Below are 23,968 nucleotides of genomic sequence, written 5' to 3'. Positions count from 1 at the left end.
GTTGCTCTCACCAAGTGCCCTGTTCACTCCTGGCTTTATTCTCATGTCCCTCTCAGCCAGGGCTGGTGCGGCCACATTTCTCCTCACAGAGAGAAAAGCAAGGCACAACTTCCCAAGGTTATTCCTGGGATTCACATTCACTGAACCTCAGAGAAAGGAAAAACAGTTCTCATCTCAATTGCTGCTGCTCTTGTTGTTCACAAGTGGAATGCACCGTGGAGGGTGGTTTACCTGGAGGGAGTTGGTAACTGGGATTGGTAACTGGGATTGGTAATTGGATTCTGGTGTCAGTGTTTTGATTCACTGACCAGCTTACTCCAGGCGTGTGGCTGGCACTCATGAGATTCTGGGCAGTTGGGTGGAGCTGAGTGCTTGGCAGATTCAGTGTAATATAGCATAGAATAATATCGTTTAATTAAGTAATTAATTAGCCTTCTAATCTCAGTGGAGTCAGGTGCATCCTTTTCTCCCCATTGTCGGGGTTGCTTTGCTTTCCCAATGGGCTGGGTGCCAGAGCCAGGGCAGGACTGAGCCTTCCTGCAGGAATTCTCTGGCTGAGCTGTTCCCACAACGTGTCAGTAGGTGGCAAAAAGCTCCAACCCTTGTGCTAAGCAAGAAATAAATATATTTTTCCTGCCTCTTTCAAGAGCAGGAGGGATCTGTGGGCAGCCCTTTGGATTGTGTTCCCACTGGGACAGAGATCCTGCAGCAGCTGCTGCCAGGGAGAGCCAGCTCAGATCAGGAACAGAGCAGGTAAAGAGGCTCAGAGACAAACAGGAGCTGCCTCCTTCCTCTTAATTCACCAGAGGATCTTTGTGCCATCCTTGGCCTTTTTCAGGAATTATTTAAAGGAAGCTGGGAGCTGTGACTAAGGGAAAGCAGCAGCTCTGGGGCTGGGCTGTGGCAGAGCAGTCTGAGGGCACCTGATTTGGCAAACAAAAACCTGCCAAGCTGGGTATTTTTTCAAGCTGGTGCTAAGGCTTTAATCTTGGTGTACAGCCTGAAAAGGAGCTGCTCAAGTCGCTGCTCCCGGGGGCTTTTCTGTGCAGCTTTGTGTAAGCAGATTGCAGCAATCCCAGCCTGTCACACACCTTCCAGGGAGGCTTTAACTGGGCTGCTGATGGATCCCAGTGGCTCAGATGGTGGGGTGTTCCCTGCTTTGGAATGCCCGTGTGCACGGGGGAAGGGGGATGTGATGTGATGTGATGCAGGAGACTCAGACATTCCTGAGCAGGTCAAATGCTCTGAGCACCAGGTGGGACTGAGCCCAGGGAGGTTAGAAAATCCCATTAATCCAGACTAGTCAGTGAGATCCAGTTACAGTGTGGCTTTGTTCAGCTTTATTTACCTAACACCTCTCTTTGCTAAGTGTAATTAATTTTATTTTCCTCAAGAACAGTATCAGAGATGTTACAGCTGGCTCCTTTTTTAAATACAGAAGTGCAGTTCATTGACATTTCCTCTTATAAATTGTACATTTAATTGCTAATGATTTTGCCAGGCTGGTGCTGACTTCAGGCTGAGCATTATCACTTTGATTTCACATTTCAGCAAAACCAGTTCAGCTAATCCTGAGCTGAAAGAACTTAGCTTGCTCTGGCCATGCTTGACAAAAACATCCTATAACCATTTCCCTGGGGACATCCAATGTCCTTTGGGACAGGGATCTGACCTACATCTCCTGTAGGGGCTGGACCATTTGCTGCTATCCATCCCCACATCATTAGGTGTTAAAATCTCCATTCTTTGCTGTTTTGGTGAAAAATGATAATCTGAATTCTCTGAAGGTGCTGAATCTGGGCTGAGCAGGTGCTCCAGCACAGCTCCTGGGTGGAGACTCCTCTAAGCTGCAGGAAGGGTCCAGCCTTGCCTTAAAGCTTTGGGTAGTGTGGAACAGCCACAAAAGCACATTTTCAGCCTGGGGAGGCACAGGGGGTGAGAGGCTCTGCTGGACACAGACTCTGGGTTCTGTGGGTGTCACTGGGGTTGGAGCTGTGTGTGCTCAGATGTGGTGAGTGCCAAGCTCTGCCCTCTCCAGAGCTGCCTGGACTGGCTCAGCCTTCGGGTGATTCCAGCATTTGGAAGTGGGACTGAAAGCCTCTCCCTAAAGTCTCCATGGCTGAGTTGCAGAACACACATTGGGAGAGCTTGGGTGGGGGTTTCCCCCCACCCCCATCTTCTGCAGTTTGTAAAAAAGTCTGTGTTTCACCTTTAGTCACAAAGAAAATGTTTTCATTTCCAGTATCTGGAAGGATGTCAGAAAACATGAGCAGAGGATGAGATGCCACCTGCCTCTCCACAGGTTGTGATCAATTGACACAATCAAGAACAGCACAGTCAAACAGTTTTGAGCCCCAGAAGTATTTCACAGGCTCACAGAATGGTTTGGGTTGGAAGGGACCCTAAAGCTCATCCAGTTCCACCCCTGCCATGGGCAGGGACATCTTCCCCTAGCCCAGGCTGCTCCAAGCCCTGTCCAGCCTGGCCTTGGGGACTTCCAGGGATCCAGGGGCAGCCACAGCTTCTCTGGGCACCCTGTGCCAGGGCCTGCCCACCCTCAGAGTCAGGAATTCTTCCCAAATCCCATCTCCCCCTGCCCTCTGCCAGTGGGAAGCCATTCCCCCTGCTATGGGAGCAGCTTTGCTGACTTTATCCCTTCTGTAAGAGCCGATTTTGCACGCTGCACATTGATAAATTAATGCTCAGAGAGTCTCTCTGCAGAGGCTGATATGGATGGAGTGGTCCACAGACACTTCTCCGTGGGCAGCACTCTTCCCCAAGGCTGGCAACACCATTATTGGAAAACTAATCAGCTCTATCTGAGATAAATGGCATTTCCACCAATTATAGCTTAATTGTTGACAGATGGGAACACAGAAGGACGATGTGTCACATCATTAAGAGAACAGGTGTATAGACAAGTGCCAGATTAATTGTTCCAGCCCATTAAATCATTGACCTTTTCAGCACACCCTCAACACTGAGCTCTGAAGCTCTCAGGGCATTTCCAGCTCACACAGACTGACTGTGTTCATCAGCTAAGTTCTTGGGGCATTTTAAAACACACAGACTGCAGACATGGACTCATTAGCCATGAGCAGCTCTCCTTCTCATTAAAATGATTCCTCTTCTTCTTCCTTCCCTGTGCTGGGGTTTGTTTTTGTGTTTTTCTGGTGGAATCCCACATGGTGTGTGGGCTTTCTCCAAAGTGCAGCTTTGCCCACAGAGCAGACAGACATTCTGTAATCGGCCATCCATTTAGGGATGTCAGGAACAGGTGAAATCAGGACACAGCAGCTCAGTCCTGGGCAGCCTGGCTGGGAGGCTCCAGCTTGATTTAGGGCTCTGTGATTTCCAGCTCCTGCTCTGCCTGAGATTTTCAATAAAGATAAATACTGGTGAAAGTGAGTCAGCCACGGGTGTCTCATTCCCTTAAATAAGTGTAAAAATGTGTCTCCTGCTCTTTTCCTGGCTGCGGAGATCAGGAATCTGAGGGTACAGTGCAGACACCCCACAGCAGCTGTGTGGGAGGGAGCAGAGGTTTGGGACAGGGATGCAGGACAAGCCTCACCTGTCCCGAGCTCTGCTGGTCCTGGGGAACCAGAACTCACTCAGATCTTGCTCTTCTGGCTTGAACAATGAGAGGATCGGGTTTCCAGCTGAAAGTGCTGTGATGGCATGTGGCATTGTGTGTTTTTAGAATCGGTTATTCCTTTTGTAACTCAATAATGGTTCGGTCCTCGGTTCCCCCCCATGTACTTCCCTCACAATGGTTTCTCCCTATTGGAGCTGCCGCCCTTGCCCCCTGCCCGTCATGGTGACCACCCCCCTTATCTCGAGAATTCTCTGTGTCAGTCATTCCTTAATTTGATGTATGATTTGCCCCTGGGGTTTTTCCCCTCCCCTGTGTGTGATCCTCAGTGGCTTAGCTGTAACCCACGCTCCGCCCTGGGTCCTTGCTATTCGTAAGCTTTGTGTCTCCTCCTATCACACCCACTCCCTTTAGCAGCGCCCCCCGTCCGGACCCCCATTGTCCCCTATCCCTAAACCCGCCGGCAAGAACATTAAAAGTTCTTTGGTACATATACAGGCGTCTCTCCTCCTTCCTTTGCTTCGGTACCTCGTAGCCAAGATCCCGCCTGTGCCACCTGCACCGCAGACAGTAACCCCTGCCCAGGGTTCCGGAGGGAATCCGGGAGCGGTACTTGGTTTGGCATCTTCGGCCGGGCTGGGGGCACCCAGCCGGGCTCCCGTACAGCCCCGCGGCCGCAGGAGAGAGACTACAATGGTAATGATACTTGCTACACCTGGAGTTCTGCCCTGCAGCAAGGAGCTGATCTGAAGATGCTTTACCCCCCTGCTAGTTCTAGAAAGAGCAGGTGGGAAGGGAGGGAGACAAGCAGGAGGCACCAGGAAGAGTCAATGCCCTTGGTCAGCTCTGCAGCTGCAAACAGAGGCAAAGCTGATGCTGGCAATCAGAGCTGTCTGCTCCCTAGGGCCAGGGCTGCTGGGGAAATCTCTCCCTCCCTTGTGTTTCACCAGTCCTCTTCCTATCCAGTTTGCCATATTAAAATAACTAATATTTAACTGAAATCTCCTTTTATATAAGTGCTGTGAGACCAAAAACTTGGTGACCTTTATGGACCTCCATGGACAACCAGATGGGATATACAGAACTGAGTGAAGTTTCCTCTCAGGTAACAAATTATTTTGTAAGGAAAATGAGATAATTTAATAAAAAAAATCAGTTTATGTGAGATGGAAACTGCAAGAGCATTTTTGATAGATCAGACACCTTCATAGAATCATATTTTTCAATGTGGTTGGAAATGTCAGATTGCAACAGGGCAGCTTGTTAAAATCCCTGGGAGTTGCTGCAGCATTGATCAGCATCCCAGGGAGAGTGTCTGCAGGAAAAAGATGGAGATTTCTCCATTTCCATCAGTCACTCCCCAGCACTGAACCCTGGACAGGGAAAAAAAGTGAACCAAAGCCAGATTTTTCAGATTATATATAAATCTGGAGGTTAGTTCTGAAGCAAGTGCGTGTATTTCTGTGTGCAGGACAGGGAGGAAAGAAAATAATAAAAAAACCCAAAACAACAAATAAACAAAAAAAAACCCCACAAACTGGAAAAAAAAATAATCCACCAAAAGCCACAAAAGTGAAAGAGGAATTCTAGAAATGTGAAAAAAATGTAATTTAAAGGCTTTCTAAATGAATCATTTTACCTTGCATTTTGAACTGGGGTTTGTGGTTTAGGAAAGGTTAACCCAAATTTAAACAGGAGGATTGAGTAACTCAAAGGCAAGAGAAACATTTCATTTCAGTTGAAATTTGATATCTGGGGTTAACCCAGAACTTTCCCCAGCCCCCTCCTCCTTTCTCTACCCCCATTTCACTGCTGCTCCATCCAAGGCTTTCTTGCCCAGGTATTTTGATTCAGCCACACAACCCAGAGGGTTTTTGTTCACCCCACATCAGTGAGCTCCTCATTTCCAGATGTCCTTCCCACTGGCCCACACTCACAGATATTCCATTTCCAGCACTTACAGAGTTGGAATTAGATGATATTTAAGGTCCCTTCCAATGCAAACCATTCTATGATTCTCTGATAAAATGCTTTCAGAAGCCACAATTACATCCCTGGTTTAGAAGTCAGGGGACTGTGTTCTAGAACAAGAATGGCATCTGGGACACATACAGAACTTAACTGCAATGTCCCCTTTAGCTCAAATTTGTATTTTTTAACTAGAAATATCTGCTTTTTCCTATCTTCCCCTCACTCCTCCACACTCACTGCCTCCAGCCTCAGCCTGTCCATCTGGGGGGACCCAGCCCCTCCAGAGCTGGGCGGGGTTTCTTTGGCACGTGCCACTAGAAATCCCTGTCAAAGAAGTCATCAAAGAGGGAAATTCTCTCTGTCTTGGTCCTCACGAGCGTGGGTTTGTGGTGAATCCTCTCTTCCCTCTCTTCCCACTCCTCTGAACCTGTGCTGGAGGAGTCCCAGAACAGATCCCTGCTCCGTGGCTCCCTGCAGAACCGCAGGTCAACCTTCCCCCTCCTGTCTGGAGAGGGTTCAGCCCTGCAGAGTCCTCCAGCCCACGTGCTTCCTAGGGGAGAGAAAAAAAATAAAATATCATGGGTTTGCAGAGCTGCTCAGTCAGCTGGAGCCGAGCTGGGAATGGCTGTGGACAGCTGGAGGCACCTAAGGAAAATCCTGAGAGCTCCCTGTAGGAGCAGACCCCACGCCTGGGGCAGGGGGAGGTGTGACACACTCAGGGCTGTGTTTGGTGAATTATAGAGTCTGGTAATATGGCTATATCCCCCAGGGGAACAGAGCTGAGGTGGAGAACCACAGGGGAATGGGAAGCTGGGTTTGTTGCCCTTCCTCCTGGTGGAAGTTCAGTCTCAGGTGAGTTTTCACTGATTTAAGCACTTTCAGCCTCGCTGGAACATTCCCAGCCTGTGCCAAAGGCTGTCACATGCAGGCAGAGCAGGACAGGGCTCCTGCCTTGGGCAGCTCAGGAGGAAGAGGTGGCTGAGATCCATTCCTGTAGGGAAAGTGGGGAAAAAAACCCTAAACCCAAAAAGTGATCAGCCTCAGGTAGTGTCACATTTACCCCCGAGAGCTCTCTGAAGCATTCTGTGAAATACAAAGCTGTGTTTCTTGTCAGGTACAGACATGCAATGTGGGTATTTGGGATTGTGATATGTGTGGAAACCAACCATGGGACAGCTATAAAGACGAATTCTAATAATGACTGAGAAGAATAAAGCATGGAAGAAGGCCTTTGAACCTTTCCTTTGTTTGCAATTAACCTTTATTAAGTCTTAAATTGATTTAGGAGCATTTGAATTAAAGTTTTAAGATGTTGCTTTTTGACAAGAATTTTCTGCTTGCAGTTAAGCCTTGAAGAGTTCTGCAGTAATAACCTTTTTGGAATATTGCTTGTAGTAAGGATCTTTTGAAACTACAGCTTTGGAATGTATAGAAAGGAAGCCTGCTTATCTCATGCCTTAACAAAACAGTGAAAAGCAGCTTGAGAAAGGAAGATGGACATCAACTCAAGGAGTAATAGGTTCAACCAAGGGAAGCTGGACATCACTGCTATGAGATTTATGGTCATTGTAATTAAAAAGGTGGACCCACATCTGGAAGCTGGACTTCACCAGATGAAACATTCCTTCCTTCTTTCACTGCACCACCATCTAGGGTACATCCTGAGAAAAACTAAATCACAATAGTGTATAGAATTGTGACATAAAAATTTGGAATAGAAACTGCTGAGAAAGCTTATGGGTTCCCCTATAAATACCTGTAAGCCCCAACTATTGGTGTGCAGTTGGATGGAAAACTTCCCCCAATGTACGCAGTGCTGTGTTGCTCATACTTTACCATATTAATTAATAAATTGATTGCTGCTTGAATATTGGCCTAGTCAAGCTCCTTATTTATAACAACTCCAATGCTTTGTCCTGCAAACACAGCCTTTTCCCCCTGAACCTGCTTCTCATCACTGCAGGAGGTGGAGCAGTGGAAGAATCTTCCATGAGGAAACTTCTCTGATGACATTATGGAGGGCTGGTGAGTTTTACATCGCCTTGGAAAATTATTCCACTTACCAGGGCTGTCTTCAAGAAAACGCTGATGGTGCCCAGCAGGGATGGGGTCCGGGCTTCTGGTGCTGTCACCTCTCTGGGGAGTGTCAAGGACATCCTTGGGGCTGAGTTCCTTGATGTTTTGCTTATTGATTTTCGCCTCCCTGTGGAGATTCCTCTTCAGCTCTGCCTGGGTTTGCAAATGAGTTGTCAACAGGAGCAGCAGAGGCGGGAATGTGTTTTAATGTGCTTTAATAGCTCGGCGTGGCACAGCGTTGGGGGGTTGGGGAATAATTGCACAGCCAAGTGGTTTAACCCAAGCAAATGGAATCTGCCAGACTGGGTACATGACAGGACATGACTGGGACAGGGATTTGTGGTTTCGCTGTGAGTCATGGCCAAATGAGGGCAAAGCGTTGGAAAAATCGCAGGTCATTGCTGATCACAGGGGCCCTGGGTATGCTCCCCACCAACCCTCTGCATAAGACCCAGGGAAAGCTTCCTTTCACCTTCCCAGCAAGAGGTCTGAAGCCTCCTGGTCCGTGGGAGAGACACCCCCATCATCCCCATCCCCTCCCCAAATCCGCCTTGGCGTTACCTCTCGTCGCTTGCGGGTCAAGTCCAGCATCTGAAGCTTGTGCAGGTGCTGCCTCCTGCCAGGGAGGGGATTCAGGCTTTGCCCCCTCTTCTCCAGCACCTACGAGGTATTTAAAGATGCAAATAAATACACCTGCACTTTCTGAAAGAGACAGGAGGAGCCACCAGCTCACAGACCCCTCGGGCACTCCCAGATAAAGGCAGCCAGCATCCCCCAGCATTGCCAGTTTGCAGGAATTCAGCTCAGATTTCCACTGTGCTTGCAATTTATCCCACAGCTCAGAGGCAGGAGGGGAAAAAACTTCATTAAAACAATGTATTCGTGCTTCTGCCCCCCAGGTGTTACTGCCTTGAGTCGGTTCTCCAAGATAATCTCATGGTCCAAATGGAAGAACGACGTTTGCATGTTTGGGGCTGCAGGGGCTGTTTGTGGCACACAGTGTTTGCAGCCTTTAAATCAGACTTATGGATTTGTTAAGGTTGGAAAAGGTATCATGGAGTCCAGCTGTCCCCCCAGCACTGCCAAGGCCACCCCTGAGCCATGTCCCCAAGTGCCACATCCATGTGGCTTTGAAATCCCTCCAGGGATGGGGACTCCACCATTTCCCTGGGCAGTCTGCTCTAATGCCTGACAATGCTTTCAGTGATGGAATTTTCCCTAAAATCCAATCTAAACCTCTCCTGGCACAGGGTCATCTCTTGTTCCCTGGCAGCAGAGCCTGAGCCCCACCTGGCTCCAAATTCCTGTCAGGGAGAGCGAGGAGGTCTCTCCCTTCTCCCCACCAACTGCAGGTGATGGGTGCTCAAGAAAGTAATTAAAAAACATGCCTCTCATTCTTTCAGCCTCTGAAATATTCAATATCCTGGCTCAGCAGGTCCATCTCATCCAGGGACCTGTCGTGCTGGAGATCAGGCAGCTTTCTCCTTATTTTGGATCCTCTCACTCACAGGCCAGCGTTTCAGCTCAGTGTCCTGGGCTCAGCCAGGGACAGTGGCACAGCCAGTGGTTAAACACCAACTTCTGCCCTTCAGGGTGCCCCAAGGGGGAGGGAAAGGAGCCTGCAGCCAGGAATGGCTTGGGGAAGGGCACAAACTCATGCACTTACCTTTGGCTTTGGGCTTGCAGCCACGCCTGGCTGACTCCAGGGCTTGGCAGGAGTGATTGCTTGTGTTGGGATGGCAGGTTCAAGCCTCTGCAAGTCCAGTATTTATAATATTTAGCATTGCTCATTCCACAGGATCATAAAACAGGATATGAAACTGCCTTGACGTTTTTCCAGCTCTAATTCTGGCCCAGCTGCCTGGGATACAGGAAGGAGTTTGGCATCTCAGGGGGATGACCATCATTTGGTCCCTCAGGAGTGGCAAAACTGGGGAAATCCTTCACATTTCAGCACAGGCAGCAAAGCCCCAGTTTGACAGGAATCCATCCCTGCAGGTATTTCTCTTTGAGCCCCAACAGCACCCAAAGCTCCATCCAAGCCCAGAGTGAAGCCAAACCACAGCTCAGATTGCTCCATGGCAAAGCTGAGTGTGTCTAAATAAATCTTGAGAATCCTCTCAGGTCATCAGAGGGCAGGTCCCAATTAGAGGAGACCTGGAGCACCTTCTGTCCTTCTGTCCAGCCCAAATAAGGCCTCTTATTGGCCTAAATAAGACCTCTCTCTGCAGAACTGTGCATGGTACAAAGTTCCTTTCCTGGTGGCTGGTGAAAGCAGGCAGAGCCTTCATCTACACTCAGCTCTGAGCATGGATTTTATCCTAATGAGCCTACTAAAATCATGCCAAGCTCTGAGGTGGTGCTGGGTCATCCCATGGCTTGGAACCCATGGCATCACCAGGCTGGAAAGGACCCCTCAGACCACCAAGCCCAACCATTATCCCAGCACTGCCAGGTCCAGCACTAAGCCATGTCCCCAGGTGCCACATCCACAGGATTTTGGAACACTCCCAGGGGTGGTGATTCCACCTGGAGTCCCCTTCCAGGAGGGGAGCTCAGTACAGCTTAATAAAAATTAAAGGGGACATCATAAAGGACTTTGTAACACCTGACTTGTGTTTTATTTGGGACACAATTAACTGCTTGATTATGAACAAGTGGCCAATAAATGGGGACATGTTGGAACCCAGGTTACTGAGAAATTTAGATTTTCTGTGCTGACAGGCACTGAGCCCCAAAGGAACACTGCATTTGACCTGAGAATGTAGAGAAGGCTCCCAAAATTAAATAATAGAACTAAGATTATGAGTATATAATTTAAATTAAAGTATATAATATCAAATAGTAGCAAACTTAGAGTTTAAAGTTTTAAAATAGATATTAAAATATTTGTTAAAAATTATCTATTATTTGATATTTTATAATATATTATTATTTAATTAATTATTATTACATTCTATTGCTATTTCATATTTCTAGATGAAAATATATTATTTTAAATATATATTAAGATAAAAATTTTACAACAAAAACTAATCCTTCTTCTTCACCTGCTTCATAAGTGTAAGTAATATTATAAAATTAAATTTAAAAGTCTGCATTACAAACCACAATAATGAGGTATTAAGTTAAAAATAAAAATAATTTAAGTGTCATTTCTTAATTAAACAATTTATCCTTAAAAACATTATAAAAAAGACACAACTCAATTTTTTTTTAATTTACTAAAATAAAATACTATAAAACTCACAACTTATAAAGCTATATAATATAAATAAAAACTAATAAACATATAAATGCAAACAAAAAATACCACATTTAATCTCAACCCTAACCAAAAAAAAATTTAAGACTCAACAAGGCCATGTCTGCACTGAATCCTGAGCTAGCATTTAGGATCCTTGTAAAAATGCAGGAGGGAAAATCAGTGTCAGCTAAAGGGACATTTCCCCACTAGTCCCCAGTGCCAAGTGTGGCATTTGCAGGGTCCCCAGGACGAGGTGAAGAGATGAGTCTGACTCCATGTTCTTAGAAGGCTGATTATATTATATTATATTAAAATATATATTATATTATATTATATTATATTATATTATAGTATATTATATTATATTATATTATATTATATTATATTATATTATATTATATTATATTATATTATATTATATTATATTATATTACTAAAACTATACTAAAGAATACAGAAAGGATACAGACAGAAAGTTACCAAGAATGAATAATAAAAACTGGTGACTGACTCCTCAGAATCCAACACAGCTGATTGGCCATTAAGTTAAAACAATTCATATGGAACCAATCAAACATTCACCTGTTGGATAAACAGTCTCCAACCACATTCCAAAGAGCGAAACACAGGAGAAGCAATCAGATAATTATTGTTTTCATTCTTCTCTGAGGCTTCTCAGCTTGCCAGGAGAAGGAATCCTGGCGAAGGGATTTTTCAGAGAATATGAGTGACAGCCTAGTGCACATCTTAGCGTCAGAAAACCCCACAAAGCCAAATATGAAGCTGAAGGTGGCACTAGATGGCAGCATGTGCCACCACAAGCTGTGCTCCAGGCTGGCATCACCCCAGGAAGGCACCAAGGCCAGCAGCAGGGCAGGCTGGAGGCAGAAATCCTCCCCCAGCCCCCAGCCCATCACCCTGCCCTGCTGGGCAAGCCAAAAAAAAAAAAAAAAAAGGGAATGGGTAAAACTCTGTCCCAGGCTGCAAAATTGACTTTTCCCTTTAGTTTTTGTGAACGTAACAGGTTTTTGTCTGCAGAGATTCTCCAAGATCCTGAAGTCCTTGAGAAGGCCACATCCTCCTGCTCCTCTGCCTTTGAGAGTGTTCCCACAGGGAAAAGGCTTTTGCTGGAGCTGGGAACACTCTCAAAGAGCAGCAGCAGCAGCAGAACAGGGTAGGACTGGGAGAGTCTGTGTCCTGAGGTGAGTGCTAACAATGAGTGCCTCAATAACACACAGTGGATGGAAATAAAATCTATGATTAAAAATTCCATACTGGTCAGAGGTTTCTGAAGGAAATTGTGGTTCTGTATGAGAGTTTTTGTGAAAAATGTGTATTTATGATTGGTTTTTGGCAAATATTAAAATGAATATTAGATATGTTATGTTAGAAAGTGATGCTGTATTAATTCTGTTAAGTAGTGTGTTAAATATAGGTTTAAGTTATAACATAAGGTTAAAACAGAAACTGTGCTATGTAAGATACTTTTTTTAAAGAAAGGACTCACACTGAGATGGCAGCCACAGGACTCCTAAATCTTTCAGAGAAAGAGAATTTATTGCTCTCTTATCAGAAGAAATTAAATTCTTCCCACCCTGCTCAGGCATGAAGATGCCGTCAGGATTCAGAGGAAGAAGCTGACACTGCCCAGACAGAATCCTGTGTTTGAATGGAATTTATGCATCATGTAAGAATATACAACAGGCTGCTGTTTTTAAGGGTTAATCCTCTGTTAATGTGGGTCCTTTTTTGGGCTTATTTTGACCAGAAAAGGTACCCTGACTGTCTGTAACTCCTTGTTTCTATTGTCTCATATTGTCCTAATCCAAATTTTCCAAATTATGATTACTCTCATCATATTACTATTTTTATAACCATTTTATTACTATTAAACTTTTAAAATTTTAAAAACAAGTGACTGGGGTTTCTCACAGTTTTCAGGATGCAGGTGGGCTCAGTTCAAATGCCACTGTTGCAGCATCCCACCAGATCCAGGGACAAGTTATTCCACAGCTGGTGGCCACCTCTGAGCCCTGAGGCCACCAGTGTCACCCAGAGCCACAGCCCTGAGGGGAGCAGGTGTAAGTGACCCCATTTGGTGGCTCTTCTGTTCTTTATTATATTTAAAAGATTATAATCACAGCAAGGGGGTCTCAAGCAAAGAATCCTTGCTCCAGTGGGTTTACTGTTCGCAGGATCATGGGAACCTGAAGTTTTTGGGTTGGGAGGGACTTTAGGGACCGACCCCTGTCATGAGCAGGGAGCCCTTTCACTAGACCAGGCTCCAAGTGGATTCAGGTTGGATATTAGGAAGAAATGCCCATGAATGAATCCTAGATTTGAGCTGTGGCCTCACCAGTGCCAAGTGCTCTCACCATGATATTTTCTGAAAAATCCCTTTGCCAGGATTTCTTCTCCTGGGAAGGTGAGAAGCCTCAGAAAAGAATGAAAACAATAATTATCTGATTGCTTGGGAATGTGGTCTGGAGATCCTTTACCAACAGGTGCATCTTTCATTGGTTCCATGGGAATTGTTTGTAATTAATGACCAATCTCCATCAGCTGTGTCAGACTGAGGAATCAGTCAGAAGCTTTCATTGTCATTCTTGTGAAGCCTTCTGATAGAGCCTTTCTCTTTCTGTAGTATAGTAATATAATATAATATAATATAATATAATATAATATAATATAATATAATATAATATAATATAATATAATATAATATAATATAATATAATATAATATAATATAATATAATATATCAGCCTTCTGAGAACATGGAGTTAAATTCTCATCTCTCACCTCGTCCTGGGAACCCTCACAATCACCACAAAGTACAGGGGAGAGAAATAAAGATTTGAGGATGTTTCTGAGCTTTAGTTATGTCAGGGTAGCCCTTGTGTGGAGTCTGTTATTTGCTGTAGGGTATTTCCTGTAGGGTATTTTCTTCCCCCCATGGTGCTGTGACACGTGTCCCTGTCCCCAAAAAGCCCACGGGGAGGGGTCCATCAGAGCAGCTCCCAGGGAGCTCCACACTCAATGTAGGAATGTCCCCCCTGTTGATGGAGTGACAAAACTGTCCTTTGTCTCCTTAAAAGAGAAAAAACCCAAAAGTTTCTCTCCTCAGCAAAAAAGACACCCAACAGGACCTGGGGAACTTCACCTCAAACTTAAGGAGAGACAATTGGACAGGAGCCAAAAGGTCCCACCTGAGCAATTTACTAAAAAAAGAAGAGAACAAAGAAACAAATCACTTTGTGAGGTGTTTTACCAGGGGCAGGAGGACCTCTTGCACCTGGCTGGGCTTTTCTATGTAAAGAGTTTTGTTATTTTACCTTTTATTAAAACCTTTTTGTTTCTAACACTGCCACAGAAGCCATCCTGCTGGTTTTATGCCTTCTAAGGTAGCTGAGCTACCTTGGGTGTGAAATAGATCTCCAAGAGTTTGTGAGACCTGGCTTGAGGAGACCCAAATTTCAATTTGCCTTACCTGAGGCCTCCGAGGTGGGTGCTGCTTGATGATGCTGGTGCCATCCTGTCCTGGCAAGGTGTTCCAAGAGAGGGGCCCTTCAGGGTTAAAGGAATGGATGAAGTTACTTTTGGGTGATCAGGTGCACTCAGCAATAGCTTTGTGCCCTGTTTTTTGGGTGGAGGTCCCACTGAAGTCCCTGGCTGTGTATTCCAGTAACACGTGGAATATTCTATAGGAGTTAAGTGGGTGTGCCTGTGATCTCTAACAAACACCTCTGCAGCCATTCATGGTTCTAAACATCACCATCACCATCCCTGTGTCTCCTGTGGCCTCTCCCAGCCCCTGGGATTTGGGTGGGCAAGGGATTCTTCTCATCCCATGCCCTGTAACCATCAGCTGGCCAAGATCCCAAGATCCCCAAGATCAGATCCCCTGATCTCTGCTGCCTGCCCTGTGGAAGTCAGGCCCAGGCAGCAGTTTGGGTCTTTTCCTGCTGCTCAGCCCCTGATTGTTGTTGTTGGTTCTTTTTGGTGGGACTGAGCAATACCTCTGCAGATTTACTGCCAGAGGTGGCAGAGCTGGGCTGCAGCAGCAGCAGCAGTGAAAGGGCTGGGTGCACTCCCAGACCCTGGACTCAGCCCAAAGAACATCTCACACCCCAGTGATCCCTGTTAGTTATTAGGGCAGAGCTTGCTCTGAGACCTGCACAGGATTTGGGCTCGGGGCTGTTCTGTGCTGGTGCTCTCAGCTGGACACCACTGCCCCTTTTGTTCTCTTCTTGCACAAATAAATACTTGCATGTGCAGCAAGTATTTGTTTCACAGGACAGTTTATCTGTTTATCCCACCTTTCCACCCCAGCAGACCCTCCTGGTGCACTCAAATGACATTTTACACCTGGAGCTCTGTGGGGTGTGGCTGAGCAGCTCCTGAGGAGGTGACAGGGGAGGAGAGCTGGGGATAAAGTACAGGAAGAACATTACAGCTGATGCCAAATTTAATCAAATTATAGTCACATTTAACAAGAAAAGCAGTATTTTGGAGGTCAGTTTATGGGGAACTTCCTTGAACCTCATGGAAGATCCCCAGGCTGGGCTCTTGGGGAAGAGAGACAAGACAATCACAGTATCATGGAAGGGTTTGGGTTGGAAGTGACCCTAAAGATCCTTTTTTTCCCCACCCCCTGCCATGGGCAGGGTCACTTTCCACTGTCCCAGGTGGCTCCAAGCCCCATCCTTGGAACACCTGGGCACTTCCAGGGATCCAGGAACAGCCACAGCTTCTCTGGGCACCCTGTGCCAGGGCCCCACCACCCCCAGAGGGAGGAATTTCTTCCTTCTTGTGAGGGTGCTGGGATTTGGGAGATGGTGACTCCTCCACCAGGTAAATGTTTTGCAGAGCCCTGGCAATGTTTAACCACGGAGTGAAGCTCTGCCTGCTCCACACATGCAGGAATGGGAGCCTGAGGGGAAAATTTCCAGCACAGGAGGCTCCTCTGGAGACAAACCTCACCTGCAGGGAGCACGTGGTGGAATAGCAGCTTGTTAGAGAAAAAGGGGGTTATTGCCTCTGTCTGCAGACAGTGGGAGCACAGGGAATTTCTGAGGGGAAAGGAAAAGGGAAGGAGGTGGCCCACAGAGATGGGAGCAGGGACAAGACACAGGGAGGTGGCTGTGACTTGGGAGAAGCTTGTCCAGGTGAAGGGTAGGGCTTTGAGGAAGTTATTTCTCCCTTATGAGCTTTGATGGTTTGTGTTTGGGGTTGTTTTGAGTTTTTCCCTCCCATCCTATCCATGCATGGGGCCTGTAGGACATTTGTCCTTATCCTCTGCAGATACAGAGCTGGGGCTGGGGGCTGGCTGTCCCCAGATCACCAAACCCCAGCTCAAGGCATCCTTGTGGCTCCTCTTCTCCTCTTTTTCACCCTTGCACTTCAGCAGCAGCAGATCCTCCCCTCTGGGGGAATCTGGATTTAAAATAAGCCAAGCTGAACCCTCATAAACCAAATAAAACCTATTCTCTGGGAGGCTTTGCTTATTTAGACAGCAGCTCGAGTTAATACTTCACTCAAGTCCTCCTGAGCATACTCATCTTGTTTCTGAAAATAGAAAGTAATGGAAGATTGCATTTATTAATTTTTTTAGAAAATACACTTTTTTTAACAAGCATTTGTTAAATGCCCAGTGACAATTTTCCAGAACAGGAACATTTGGTTGTTCTTGCTCTCGTGGAGCACATAAAACCTGCTTTTCTACAGCAAGCTCTGATTTGTATTCTCCCCAAACCTCAGTTCTGGGAATGTCTCTGCTATCACTCCAGAGGTTTTTTTGCTTTCTCTGCTTCCTGATGCCACCTGATGAACGATCCAGGAGGAAATATCCAGCCTCTGGTGAAGCAGCAGTGCTTAACCCCTCTTGGTATGAGTCAGAAATTGATTTTTGGGAGTGGAGAAGCAGGGAGGGGGTGCTGGGGATGCAGATCCTCCTCCCTCTGCCTCGCCCTTCCTCCCCCAGCCTGGTTTTCATGGATGTTTCTCCCTCCACTCCCCTGAGAGCTGTGGGAAGCAATTGTCAGCATCCAGCTCGTTGTGGAGAGCTGCACCTCCTCTTCCAGATGGATGCAGAGCTCTGGGAAGGATTTGGGAGTGGATGGGGTTTAGAGGCTGCTTGTAGGGAAGCACAGCCAGCCAGGCTGTCTGCCTTCCTCTGCTCCTGGAAATCTGTCATTGATCCAGTGCTGAGTCCTACCTGGCCAGGATCTGATTCTGATTAGGGCAGGGCTGTGCCTGGCAGGGGCAGGAGAGCAGGACAGGGCTGGGATGGGGTCACAGGTGGGTGCCAGGGGGATGCTGGGCTCTTCCCAGGGAGTGCCTGATGAGAGCAAGGAGCTGGGCTCTGCTGAGTGAGACACTTTCCAAAACAGTGGAAGAGGAAAAATAAGTTTTCTCAAAGCTGAAACACCCTGGTGTGAAAAATGTGTATTTTATGATTGGCTTTTGGCAAATATTAAAATGAATATTAGACGTGTTGTGTTAGAAAGTGATGCTGTATTAATTTCCTTAAGTAGTGTGTTAAATATAGTTTTAGGTTACAACATAAGGTTAAAATAGAAACTGTGCTATGTAAGATACTTTTCTCCTAAAGAAAGGACTCACAGTGAGATAGCAGCCACAGGACACCTAAATCTTTCAGAGAAAGAGAATTTATTGCTCCATTAACAGAAGAAATGAAATTCTTCCTGCCTTGCTCAGGCCTGAAGATGCTGTCAGGATTCAGAGGAAGAAGCTGACACTGCCCAGACAGAATCCTGTGTTTGAATGGAATTTATGCATCATGTATGAGATGTATGAATATACAACAGGCTGTTGTTTTTAAGGGTTAATCCTCTGTTAACGTGAGTCCTTTTTTGGGCTTATTTTGCCTAGAAAAGGTACCCAGACTGTCTGTAACTCTTTGTTCTTATTGTCTCATAGTGTCCTAATCCAAATTGTCCAAATTATGATTACTCTAATTATATTACTATTTTTATAACCATTTTATTACTAGTAAACTTTCAACATTTTAAAAACAAGCGATTGGCCTTTTTTTCACGCTGGAAATGGCAGAAATGGCACAAAGCTGCTGAGGCAGGACAGCTGCCCCCTGCACCCACCCCCAGTGCAGCCAGCAAGCCCAGAGAGCCCAGGTGACAATGTCCCAGCAGTGCCCCCTCACCTGCCGAGGCTCTCCCGTACCAGGTCTCCCGCAGAGGAGGCAGTTCCAGCTGGAAGATGGGCTTTGCCCAGCCTGGGGGCTGGCCTGGCTCTCTGGGCAGCCCCTGCAGAGCACCCACAGCAGCCACGTCCCCCTGAGTGGGCACTGGGGCCACCCTGGTCACCCTGGGCTGTGCCCTGGAGGAGCTCAGGCCCATCCTGCAGAGCCAGGGCTCGGAGAGGAGCAGGAAAAGCCCTCAAGCACCATCTTCCCTGGGCATGGAGAGGGATCTCTGTGAGCCACCCAGGGCCCAGGCAGCTCCCTGGCAGCTCCCACAGATGTCCTTCCCAGCTTGGTTAAACATTGACCCATCCCCAGCCATTCCCCTGCAGGGAGGACAGAGGGGGAAGCAGCTCAGGAGCCAGTGCCAAGCCCTGGAGAATCTTTGTTTTTTACCTACAAGTGATTATCAGCCAGGGTCACCACCTCAGCTGGCCTGCAGGTATTTCTTCAAGCAGATCTTTTGCTCAATCTCCAGGTTTTGGAAGGAAATTTAATCCCTGGAGCTCCAGAAGGGTTAAAGTGTTTCCCATCCTGCATGGGAGAAGCAGCCAGGGAATAAAGCCTGGCCTAGAAATAAAGCCTGGCCCAGCAGCTTTCCCTTTCCTGCTGCTGGCTGGGGGCACTGCTGGAAAAAATACAGCTTTAGGACAAAGCTGAGGATATTGGTAAAAGTGAGTCATATATGATAGTGCATAAAAGCATAGGATTGTAGAAGGGTTTGGGTTGGACAGGACCTTAAAGATCTTCAGTTCCACCCCCCTGCCATGGGCAGGGACAACACTAGACCTGGTTGCCCCCAGGAGAAAATATTCACCCCTGGAAAATCCCAACCAGTTCATGTTTCCAGCCACAAAGCACCAACATCTCTCATGACTTTTGCTTTTCCCAGGTCACACAGGGCACAAGGGAGCAGAGCAGCCTGGCCTGTGGTTTTTTTTTTTTTTCCTTCTTCTTTTCAGATGAAAATGTAAAACCTTGCCTCCCTCCCAAGTTTCTCAATGCTTACTGTCTATTTATCCATTTTATTTTAATGACCTTCCCTCCCAGCTGAGAACAGGTCATTCCTGTTAAGCAGCTTGGGAAAATCCTGAATTAAATGCAGTGATGGATGCAGTGTGGGAGCAGTGGAAACCCACGTGGATGTTCAAGCCCATGGTGCTTTATCAGGTGTTTTACCCAGGTGCTGCCAAAATCCTGACAGGCTCCTCACACTCCCCAATCCCCCCTCCTGTCTGTGTTCCCTTTTCAGAGAGTTTTACTCTGCAAAGCCAAGAGCAGCAGCTGGAGGTTTGGGGTGAGGGGGAGCTGCAGGAGGATGCCCTCACTGCAGGTCACTGGGCCAGCTGAGATCCTGGTCAGGGATGCTCATCCTGCTCTTGAACTGGGGGTTATTGAATGCAAAATGTTATTTTATTTGTCTGTCTGTGAAGTTCAGTGAAATTCCTGAGTGCTGTGCTGTAGAACCACGGGGCTGGAGGAGCTTTGGTCCCATTCAGGGCCTTTAGGGACAGCCCACAGCCCCTGCCAGGAAAGCTGGAAGAATTTTATCCCCTTCTCCCATTTCATTGACTGCTTTAAGGTCTCTCCCAAACTCAGCTGTAACTTGTGATGATGATCCCACCAGAACTGGATTTTTCAGCAAATTTATTGCAGTCAAAATGAAATCATTGACTGTTAAGGGCTCTGATGCCCTTGATTTAAGGAAGATTCTGGAAGAGCTCCATGGCAGGGCAGTGCCACGACTCAGGGCAGAGTTTGTTACTCCCCTTCACACAGGCAAAGGTGAACCAAGGGAAACTGAGGCATTCACATTCTCTGAAAAATCCCTTCTCCCTGGATTTTTCTCCTGGGAAGCTGAGAAGCCTCAGAGAAAAGGGAAACAATTCTTATCTCATTTTCTTCTCCTGAGTTTTGCTCATGTGGAATGTGTTTGGAGATTGTTTACCCTCAGGTGATTGCTTCAGTGGATTCTGCTGTGAATTATTTTAACTCTTTGGCCAATTGGAGCCAAGCTGTGTCAGGACTCTGGAAAGAGTGAAGAGTTTTCATTATTACATTTTTAGCATTTTAGTAAGTGTTCTTTCTGTATTCTTTAGTATAGTATAGTTTTCTTTAATACAATATTAGAAAAATATTTTAATATATATAATATATATTATATTAAATATATATTTTAATATATCTTTTATATACTTTAATATATCATATAAAAGAATAAATTAGCCTTCTGAGAATATGGAGTCAGATTCATCATTCCTTCCTTCATCTGGGAGCAATGCAAATACAATAGGGAACCACTCAAACACCCAACTGCAGCAGGGTGCCTTAAAGCTTCTCCTCAAAAATGAATTTCAAATCACAGAAAACAGTGGGCAGAGGAGGAGATGGAAAGTGGGAGGGATGGATTTTTGCCAAAATAACGCCTGGGCTTTTCTGCCAATCCCCAGTGAGTGCAGCAGAAACAGCCCCAGCAGTGCAGGCTGGTGTTTATCCTGCTTGCAGCACGTTCAGGCAGTGACAGAGTGAACAAATGGATCAGCAAAGAGAGGAAAACATCCCTGGCTGGGACACAAACTGATGGAGCTCGTTGTTACACATCTGTGAGGTCAAGGAACACGGCTCCTTCCCCCTCTGCTGCTTTTGACAGGGGACATTGATCTTAGCTCAGCCCAGGCTGGGGACAGGGTGGTGCTGATAACGCTGCCCAGAGAGGGCAGGCACTGCTGGGGCTGCTCCAGAATAGGAAAATAGAAGGATCAGCCTTAAAGGATGTGGATAATGATAGTTTGTATTGTTGCCTTTCATGTTTGCATCAGATTTTACAGCAGAGAAATAACAAAGATTTTGTGTCACATCTTAGAGCACGTTCTTGGCTTCCAGGATTCTCAGAGGAAGGAAATGCAAGAGCAGAGAAATGAACAGTGACCATTGTGAGAGCTTTGCCAAACACCTTTGAACAAGCAAAACTGAGTCATGCATGTTTTCATCAAATGCAATCACAGATGCTTGCCCTGACTGTCAGCTTGTCAGGGAGGGATTCCAAAGTGGGATGTGTTCTCTCATAGTGATTGCTATGGAATGCCAAAAGTGTGACAAGCACCCCAATCCATTAAAGTGTGGGTACTTTTTTCCCTGTGTAGGCTGGAATATTGTATTTATTTCTGGAGGCCCACCTAGTGAAGCAAATGCTTGCAAAAGGTGATGGCAAACATGCTTTGCTGTTCTCCTGTATGCAAGGAGACAAAACCTGCACCTGAAAAGGTGTCTAGTGATATATGGATATGTTTGAATTTCCCAGAAAATGGATATTTCGTGGTATCTGTTTGCCATAACTGCAGGCTCTGCAATCCCCATGGATTGGCAGCTCCTGTGGATATAGGAAGATGGAGAAGCTGACATGTTCTGTTCTCCTCCAGTGATAAGGCAGCTGCTGGATCCAAAGTGGCATTTTCCTTGGGAGATGGTGCCACAGAAATGGAGCCTCACATTGCTGGGGAGGGCAGAAGGGGCTGCCAGAGACAGCCACAGCAGTGGAGGTGGTGATGTCTGACCCCTTGATGGGGCTGATTTTTGGTTTGCTCTTCCTCTGATGGATCACCAACAGTATCAGGGCAAAGATCCCCTGTTTGCTGTCTGATTTCTTGGGTTTGGTGGGGTTTTCTCCAGCTGAAAGGCTGAGCTGTACTCCAGGGAAAATCATTATGTCCATGTTTAATGAGGAATTTGAACTGGAGGTTGGGCAGAGGGTGAAGGAGGGGGTTTAGGCATTGATGAGGGGATGAGAAGCTGTGGCTGCCCCTGGATCCCTGGAAGTGTTCCAGGCCAGGCTGGATGGGGCTTGGAGCCACCTGGAAGAGTGGAAGGTGTCCCTGCCCAGGGCAGGGGGATGGGACTGGCAGATCTTTAAGAACCATTCTGTTGGAACCCTGGATGCTGAGAATTTTTGACTTTCTGTGCTGACAGGCACCGACCCCAAAGAGTGCCCATTTGACCTGAGGCCTTGGAGAAGCTTCCAAAATGGAATGACAGAACTGGGATTGTGGGTGTGGAGTTTGAATAGAAGTGTGTAATGTCACATGGTGGAAAACTTGGAGTTTGGGGTTTTAGAATGTAGTAATATATATGGAGCAAGATGGAGGTTTTAGGGTGGAGGCTGCTCCTTCTTCTTCACTTTTTTCTCCATGGGCTTGGGTGGTTTTGTGTAATTGGATAAAAAAGTCCCCATTGCAGGGCATGGGTGGTTGGTTATTGGGTTAAAAGTAAAAATAATGTAGGTGTCATTTCTTAATTGGGCAGTTTATCCCTAAAGGGCTTTGTAGAGAGAGAGATGGGGCTCCAATTTTAGTTTGTTAGAGTGAAGTGCTGCAGAACTCAGGGTTTGAGAGACTGTAACAGAGATAAGAACTAATAAACATCTGAGTCCCAACAAGAAATTCCATCTCGAGCATTTATTCCCAACCCTGACAAAAAGAAGCAAAGAATTCACACACCTGAATTTTGCAACCTGAATCACTCTGAGAACATCAAGCCAAAGCAGGGGTGCTGTGCTCAAGCTTTCCTTGCTGGGATCCCAGTGTTTTTAACACCCTGTGCCCCTGGCCATGGAATGTGTCAAGCAGGGGAAAGCTGACTCAAACCATGAGATTTCATGTGATTTTCCCTGCAGAATTCTCAGTGAGGTTCCTTGAAGGATCCAGTCCTGGGCCTGAATACACTGCCATGAGGCTGCTTGCCAAAAAGTCCTCATCAGTGCATGCTGAAAGGAAAGTTTTGTTTTCCCCATGTGTTCAGTTTGGCAGGAGCTAAAATTTCAGTACAACACATCCCCAAAACTATCTAGCAATGCAAATGAATATATCAGCTCCCAAACTGTGGGGAGAGGCCAAGCTGCCATGTGCTGGGTGCTTTCAGCCCATCAGTATCTTTATAATTAACATTTTTGGAACGTTTTTTTGTCTGTCTCCTCTCAAAAGCAGCAGACTTGGAGTTGTGAGAGGCTTGTGTGTGCATGCAAACCTTATATTTCTGGGTTTAGGACACAAGAGACACTTGGGTTGGTTTTTGCAGCCCTAATTCTGCAGCCATTTGATGAAAGAGCCTGAGTTTGTGGGTTTTTTTTAAATACACACAAATATTTTTTCTGCTCTGCTGGCTGCAAGGAGCAGTTTAGTCATGAACATTAAAAGATTTTAAAAGCATCCAATAGAAGAGTCAAATAAAAAGAGTCAAATAAATTATTATTTACATGATTGTTTTTCCCCTGGCAGAAACACCATCAAAAACCACCCCTAACTACTTTTCAATTGGTTTTATTCTTCCTTTAAAAAAAGGTTTGTCTGCCAATCAAGTGCTCTCAAATAAAGACAGTGGTCAATCCCAGGAATGCTGTAAACCAGCCTAAATTACACAGCAGCAGGTCTAGGGAAGGGATTGGGAGGTTGGTTGGTTTGATTTGGCTTTTGAAAGACTTTTCCACAGTAGAGGTTAAGAAAAATATTCATTTGTCCCAATGCTCTAGAAAATAGGAAATGGCATTTCCCAGGGACAGTGGCAATCCAGGGGATTCCATCTCTCCTGAAACTCTGTAGCTCAGCTGGGAGTGCAGCTTTTCTGGGAGAAAACCAGGTAAATAAAGCTATTTTTTTTTGCTTTACTAAAGGCACTCAAATTCCAGCACCACTTCTAGAAAGGTGGTTTTGGAAGGAGGCACAGCTCAGTGTGGTCTGGGAGGAGAGGAATATTAATAATTCTGCACACCATGGAATATTTATTCTGATAATAATTGAGAATATCAATGTGAACATCAGAAATAAATTCTCCAAAATGCTAGGAGAGGTTTGAAATGCTTTTCCAAAAC

At 46.1% G+C, this 23,968-nt stretch overlaps 1 protein-coding gene across 1 annotated transcript; it reads right to left on the bottom strand.

Moving 5' to 3' along the window:
• Positions 1–1,312: 1,312 nt before the first annotated feature.
• CCDC198 (coiled-coil domain containing 198) lies at positions 1,313–18,368 on the bottom strand. Its single transcript, XM_018907101.3, has 6 exons — positions 18,070–18,368; positions 14,377–14,453; positions 9,306–9,392; positions 8,201–8,299; positions 7,627–7,792; positions 1,313–6,113 (listed from the first exon to the last, which is right to left on the bottom strand). Exons 1-6 carry the CDS (start codon positions 18,263–18,265, stop codon positions 5,878–5,880), a joined length of 861 nt encoding a protein of 286 aa, XP_018762646.1. The 5' UTR covers positions 18,266–18,368; the 3' UTR covers positions 1,313–5,877.
• Positions 18,369–23,968: the final 5,600 nt, after the last annotated feature.

Source organism: Serinus canaria, chromosome 5, assembly GCF_022539315.1.
Source record: "Serinus canaria isolate serCan28SL12 chromosome 5, serCan2020, whole genome shotgun sequence".
In the NCBI taxonomy this organism is placed as follows: Eukaryota; Metazoa; Chordata; class Aves; order Passeriformes; family Fringillidae; genus Serinus; species Serinus canaria.
Note: the sequence above shows the minus strand (reverse complement) of the source record. Positions and strands in the feature narration are given on the sequence as shown.